This window comes from Temnothorax curvispinosus, unplaced genomic scaffold (assembly GCF_003070985.1).
Source record: "Temnothorax curvispinosus isolate PA1 unplaced genomic scaffold, ASM307098v1 QBEX01004527.1, whole genome shotgun sequence".
Classification (NCBI taxonomy): Eukaryota; Metazoa; Arthropoda; class Insecta; order Hymenoptera; family Formicidae; genus Temnothorax; species Temnothorax curvispinosus.
This window is the reverse complement of record NW_020214307.1, coordinates 3,434-10,674: the sequence shown is the minus strand read 5'-3', so window position 1 is coordinate 10,674 and position 7,241 is coordinate 3,434. Positions and strand designations below refer to the sequence as shown.

Sequence of the window (7,241 nt, the reverse complement as noted above, 5' to 3'; positions counted from 1 at the left end):
TGGTTAACACACAGAGAAGTTTTATTTGAACATCCAACTCGTGGCTTGGTATGTGAGCGACTAACCCACGCACGGCACGCAGGCCGGTAAACGGAAGCTTCGCAGAAGGCGCGCATGCGCATAGGGAACGTGAACATAAAAATATGTCTGACTTACTTTAACACATATTAACATATTTATTTTCATAGTCACAAACGGCGTAAATAAAAGCAAAGACGATACTGGGTAGATCCTATTTTAAGGGATCCATATCTATATCCAAGGGATCTATATCCAAAACTGAGAGAATTTGAACAAAAATTTTAGAATGTCTATCAAATTTTTTGACGATTTGCTACAATTAATTAAAGACAATATATCAAGAAAATTATTAAAAGAGATCGATAAGTTTTTTTTGTTAGGTAAATTATTAAAAAAGGTCGATAACGTCTGATTGTGAGCTGGAGCCGGCAACTGCTGGTGAAAGGACTGTTGTATAATCTGTCGATGAAACAGGCGATGTTGATGATGATGCAATTTGATGCAGTGAACTTGTCATATTGTCTGGCGAGATTGGCGGTGGAGGTGTTGGCGGTGGAGGTGTTGCCAATGAAGGTGGAATTTTATTTAGTGGAACAATTGTGTTACCTACATTGTAATGAATATTTGGATATGGATAACTGGATGGGTATGAAGGTTGCATTTGCGACTGAACTGTAAATGACGGTTTAGGTAAATATAAATTCTGTGCTCGTTGGATAGTTTCCATAACGCTAATTTTTATCATTAGTCGATGTTCTCCAGGTATTTTCTTCAGTTCTTTGTGTAATGATAAACAGAACAGTTTATCTTCATCTTCATAAGATTATTCTTGTTTTTGCCTAGATAACAAACTCTTTTATAAAATGTCTGAAAAATGTTTTTCAGTTGCATTTAATTTCATTTTTTTGGTCTTCAGAGAACGATCAGTTTCTTTATGGCAACTCGGATCATCTTCATTTTCCTGTAACATCGTTTCAGTTTCATCACTAACAAAATTGCTTGTTGTTTCTTTGTGGCTAACAGATTTTTCCAAAATTTGCAATCTTGTGTGATAGGTGTTTGTAATCTGTTTCTTCGCTCCTGAGCCTGATGGACGATTTTTTAGCTTCTTTAATTTCTTTGAGTAACCATCCCTTATATTTTTCCATTTATTCTGCAATTTTACACTGAAAATATATAATTAGTGTAAATATATATTAGTTTTTAAAAAAGTATCTATAAACGTTACAGATATATTACAAGCTGTGAAATTAATTGTAAATACAACTTTCTATCTAACATTCTTCTAACATTCAATCATTTTATAGATATAATGGAAAAAATAATGTGTTAGGGAGAAATTAACTTTTAGCTTCAATTATATTCAAAGTTACGTAATTATGTACTAAATTCCTTTTTAGCTAAAACTTTTAAATTATTTACTTTCTTACAGATATTTAGCTTTCAGTTGCTCTTTTGCTGAGTTGCATTACCAGTATCGATTGGGCAAGTCTACTATCACGATTATAGTTAAAACAGTGTGTGCAGTAATTTGGGAAAAATTAAAACCTATATGTATGCCACAAATGACAAGAGAGAAATGGGAAGAAGTTGCAAAAGGTTTTAAGAAATATGCTAATTTTCCACATTGCATAGGTGCTATTGACGGAAAGCACATTAGATTAGTAAAACCTAATAACAGAGGTTCTTCATATTATAATTATAAGAACTTCTTTTTTACCGTGCTATTAGCTGTATGTGATGCTAATTATTGTTTTATTTATGTGGACATTGGGGCATACGGAAAAAGTAGCGATTCAGCAATATTCCAAAATTCATCTTTATACAAAAAGCTCGTGCAACATACATTAGATATCCCTAATCCAGAAGCTATATCCAATGTTGACAGAATACCTTTGCCATACGTATTTGTTGGAGATGAAGCATTTGGAATTTCAGAAAATGTCATGCGTCCTTACAGTGGAAAATTTCTAAGTTCTGAACAAAAAATTTTCAACTATCGATTATCAAGAGCACGTCGGTACATTGAATGTAGCTTTGAAATTCTGGCAAATAAGTGGCAAATTTTTCATAAACCCATTAAGGGGTTACACCACTGTAGAAGTCTAAAATAAAGCGTTTTTTTTGCGATTTTTTTTTTTTTGGATGGACGAAAAAGTAAGAGTATAATAATATTCAAGGATGTAATTAATCATGTTTTTAAGTGTTCAAAAAAAAATATTTATTCAATAATAGTACAAAATTGCGACGCTGCAACCATTCTCGCGAGGCATGTCGCGCTCTGCGGCACGCAGTATAACTGACGCAAATTTGAATCTAAAAAAAAAACAAAAAATTTTCTCTTAATCTACATGAGTATAGCTAGAGAAATACGTAGGGGATTTTGAAAATATTAATTTTTGTGTGATTGGCGAACATTTGAAGTAAACAGTTCAATTTTTGACAAAAAAAGGGGCAATTATTTGTTAATAAATAATGGTTAGAATTAACTTATCGAAAATCTCGTACGTATTTCTTTTCGGATTGTTATTTTAAAGATATGGTCAAAATTTGGAGTGAATAAAATGAAAATTGTTGGACTTATACTGCATGCCGCGGAGTAGTGCTATAGCGACTCGTGCGTCGCCATTTTGTATTTTTTTAACAAATAAAAAATTTTTTTACATACTATAATATATGTCTAATAAAGCCTAAAAGTTCTTTTGACCATATATTTTATTCTTTTCTAAAAATAAAATACCAAAGAAAATGGGCAGCTACAGTGGTGTAACCTCTTAATGTAAATATAGACTTTGCAGAGAGTATTGTACGTGCATGTTGTGTTCTACACAATTATGTCAGAATCAGAGACGGTTATAGACATGAAGATTTATTTAATGAAACATCGTTCATAAACTTTAGTGAAGAAAATACACCGCAAGAAAGTTTATCTGCTAGGGTTATGAGAGATAAATATGCACATTACTTTGTCAACGAAGGTAAATTGGAATGGCAAGATAGTATGATATGAATTGATATATGTACATTATAAGAAATAAACAAGTTATAAACAACTTACCTAACAATTTCTTTTGTTCCTCGGTGTCTCCAGCAGTACTAAATATTTCAACAATTTCTTCCCAAGATTTTTTCTTTTTTATTCGATCTCTATAATTAGGACACTTCATATTCCATATGGCCGGTCTTTTCTCAATTTCGTCAATAAATAGCTCGGTATCTCTCAAACCGTTTGTTCTTCCACCATTTAATCTTAATAGAGTCCGAAACTAAACACAGCAAGGTTATTAACCTAATCAAACTTATCGCACGCGTTGTCAATTGTTTTGTCGTTGCTCGTGTCGCTCGTATGTAGTTCCGCGTGCGCGCGTATCCGCGCGTTGTCGCACCTCGCCTCGCGACAGCGCGCGGCCACGCGCGGCTCGTGCGAACGTTAACGCGCGGCAAAAATCGCGCGGCAACCGCGCGTCACAACCGCCTCGTGTGAATAGGCTCTTAAGAGGATGCTGGAGTGACGGCCGAACTTCGGCGGGATAGCGTCATCATCTAATGGTAAGCGAAACTATAAAAACGTCGATAAATAATTATCGACACATCTAATCTCTGTTTTCTACATTGCCGGGCTATCTCAAAACATGTGTTCAAAATACATGATACGTTGCACACATGCAATGTGTCGACGGCCTCGGTAGCATGTGTGTGACGGATGACTCTCGTGCCGCACACAAGTACGTGCCGTGTACGTGTGCGCTAAGAGCACCGCGTACAACCGAAGCCCGTTTCTATTATTCCGTAACATTGCATTGGATATTTTTCTAGTATATATGTATATCATATATTGGATATATATTTATAGTACATTTTTTCTTAAGTGTACAAAAGTAATGTTACAAAACCATATGTTTTGAATATTGAGAAAATAGAATGGGCCCCTCCAACACTCATTCCCGTGAGAACGCAACCAATATATTTTTCCGTCTCTCCTATTGTAATTTACAAATGATACATTTATAATAATCAGTACGGTCAAAATTGACGCTTCTGATTTTTATTATAATAATGTAGCATGAGCCCTTCCAACGCCCATTCTCATGAAAACGCAACCAATATATTTTTCCGTCTCTCCGATTGTAATTTACAAATGATACATTTTTAATAATCAGTACCATCAGAATAGACGCTTCTGGCATTTCATTTTGTCAGTACCGTCAGAGAATTGACGGTTTTAACATTTTATTTTGTCTGTCTGAAAGGGGGTGTGTGTACGTCCCCTCGTTTGCGAAATTGCTATATGACTCGAAGGACCAAAGGAGTTGTGTTGCGTCTTCTCAATGCGAGATTTAAGCGAAACAAACAAAACCAAGCGACTCACCGTTCGGTCGGCCGTCGTCTCCTGGAGGGATTCGTCCTTCTCAAGGCAAAGCTCGTCAGCAGGCACGTGCAAAGCAGGCGCAAGCAAGCCGAGACCAAAGCAAGCTAAGCAGGCAAACAAGCAAAGCAGGCAAAGACAGGCAAAGCAGGCAAGATCAGGCAGAGATCGCACTTCCAGAGAAGCAAGCACTAATGGCCTCCCGGAGGTTCAAGTGAGCACGTGTAGATGTGCACCCCGAGACTTCGTTGCGATGAGTGCCGAGCAAGTCCTGAAACTCGTGTCGCGAGCGAGTACACTTGCTCTTCCTTTCCATGACGAGTGCTTTCGTAGGGTGTACGATGGCAGCACCGATTGGTGAGTCGCGGAAGTATCGATAACGATCCGAGCGATCTGCCGACGTTTCGCGCGAGTCACCGAAACTATGGTAATGTATCGAGTAAACTGACTACTGATAATACTAATAACTAATACTACTAATACTGACAAAACTAATATTTACTATTTACAGTGGCAAGCGCCAAACATACCGCCCACCAAAAATACAATATGTTTTTTTTTTTTTTTTTTTTTTACCCCTCTGACGAATTGTCCATCGGCAAGGAACACAATTTCATCAGAGGACGAGTGAGAGAGCCAACCGCTGTCCTCACGGTGGCGACCCGAGAGATACCGTCACGACCCGGGTGTAGACGGGTGCGCTCTATTATAAGTTCCGTGAGCCAATGTCTACCAGGTAACAATGCTCGGTGCTTGGCTTTATACGAGATTACGGAGTGAATTAATCTATCGCCCACCCTGAAGACTCCGCGGGTATCCAAGAAAGGGGCGAGTTTTCGCAGAGGTTTAGAGTAATTCTGATTGCGTTTTAATCTATTGATATCCTCTGCAAAACAACAAGATTGAACAAATTTAACGAGAAATAGTAAGGTCGAATGGAATTCGACCTACAACGAGAGTTCTATTGGGCGAATTTGATTTGAGTTTATTCACAAAGCGCAGACAATAAGCGAATACTTTGATGAGCTTATCTAACGACGAAAAGCGATCGAGAACCGAATCCACAATAGTGGCATCAGCAGGATTTATGTGACAAAGGCGCGAGATTTCGCTTCCTCCTCAGGAAGATCTTCAACTTCCGATATCGTTGTTAAAGTGTGTCATTGAGCCACGCAGGGCCAGTCCACCAAATCGAATTAGTCACTAAATCACGGGGAAAAAGTACACGGGAGCAATAATCCGCCGGATTGGACTCGGTGTCGACGTGGTCCCAAGCTGAGACCCGTACGTTGTCCTGAATGCGGGCAACGCGGTTGCGAACAAACGTCTTCCACCGATGTGGAGACGAGCAAATCCAGGTGAGAGAAATCTGACCAGGCATATTCGGCATCAATGCTAAGATGTCCCTGAAGGATTTGACGAACGTAAGCGATCAATTTTGAGAGAAGTAGAGCTGCACAGAGTTCCAAACGAGGTATTGTAATAGACCGAAGCGGTGCTACTTTAGATTTAGCGCAAAGTAAGCGAATTACTCGGACATTCAAGAATACTGGAGGAGATCGGAAAACTGAACAGTAACAAAGGACTAAACCTGAATAGTCCAACGGACTACTTAGTTGCCAGGCATAACTTCGAGGGGTGTGTTAACATACGCATCCCCTCTAAGGAGGAATGGGAGGATAACTCGGTGATAAACGAACACGAAACATCAGTCTACACCGATGCCTCCATAACCAAAACGGGTGCAGGCATTGGAATCTACTCTGAGGCGCTCAACATCCAGAAGTCATACAGACTAAAGAACGGTTGCCACGCCATACAGGCAGAAATCTGTGCAATAAGGGAGGCAGCCAGGCTAATCTGGGTGAGTGGCAAACCATTAAGGGATGTCACAATCTACTCTGACAGTCAGGCTGCGCTCAGAAGTATTGCATCAAAAACAGTGAGATCAAAGGTAGTGATGAGTTGCCAAGAAGCGCTGTCCTGGCTCCGCGGCGACGGGGTCGGTCTGCGCTGGGTTCCCGGTCACAAAAATGTGGTAGGGAACATAGGTGCGGACAGACTGGCGAAGCTGGGGGCGGGAGGGAACGGCGCGGAGGTAATGGACTCCCCACTACCACCGATCAGTTCACTAAAAGATGCCATAGAGGAAATTATACTGGAGAAACACAGAGAGATTTGGCAAAACCGGAATGATTGCGGGATAGCCCGAAATCTCTGGCCTAAGATAGATAACAATAGGACTAGGCAACTATTGAAACACAAGAAGAACCTGGTTCGCATAGCAGCAGGAGTCGTCACAGGAAACTGTGCGGTCGGAGTGAACCTCCAGAAATGGAAAATCACAGATGACAGCAGCTGCAGAGAATGCAACGAGGAAGAAGAAACAATTGAGCATCTGATGTGCTGGTGTCCAGCCCTAGAAAACCGACGCCTCCAGACAATGGGACAAGAATTTCTGGATGGACTGGAAGACGCAGCGGAGATGGGCATTGACAATATAATGAGCTTCGCACGGAACTGGAAGTGTTTCAACGCGAGGTGGTAAAGACGGGTCAAGGGTTAAAAATAGGGTATCACAATGGACCTCAGGTCTCCGAGTGAATGGTCACTAGATGACCACACCCTTTCACCTAACCTAACCTAAGCGAATTACTACACCATCGCGCGTAACAAAGCGTAAGTAAATCACGGCTCCGTAACTCAACTCACTGACATCGCAAAAACCATGAAGCTCGTAACGAACTACATTGCACGTATCAAACGTGCGAGAAACGCGAAGAGAAGCCAACGCATCGAACTCAGCTTGATAGCGTTCCCAACTGCGACAGATATCTATCGGAGGCTCGTCATC

General features: G+C 40.1%; 1 protein-coding gene across 1 annotated transcript; it reads left to right on the top strand.

Annotated features, from left to right (window-relative positions):
* The first annotated feature begins 498 nt into the window (after nucleotides 1-498).
* LOC112453562 lies at nucleotides 499-6,935 on the top strand. Its single transcript, XM_025014364.1, has 2 exons — nucleotides 499-695; nucleotides 5,933-6,935. The coding sequence occupies exons 1-2, from the start codon at nucleotides 499-501 to the stop codon at nucleotides 6,933-6,935; spliced, it is 1,200 nt and encodes a 399-aa protein (XP_024870132.1).
* The last annotated feature ends 306 nt before the right edge of the window (nucleotides 6,936-7,241 follow it).

What these genes read in the sequence shown, in the direction of transcription:
- LOC112453562 (XM_025014364.1), top strand. Translation starts at nt 499, where the DNA reads ATGTTGATGATGATGCAATTTGATGCAGTGAACTTGTCATATTGTCTG. An exon ending in GTTGCATTTGCGACTGAACT is followed by an intron (nt 696 to 5,932) that starts GTAAATGACGGT and finishes CGGACATTCAAG; the next exon opens with AATACTGGAGGAGATCGGAA.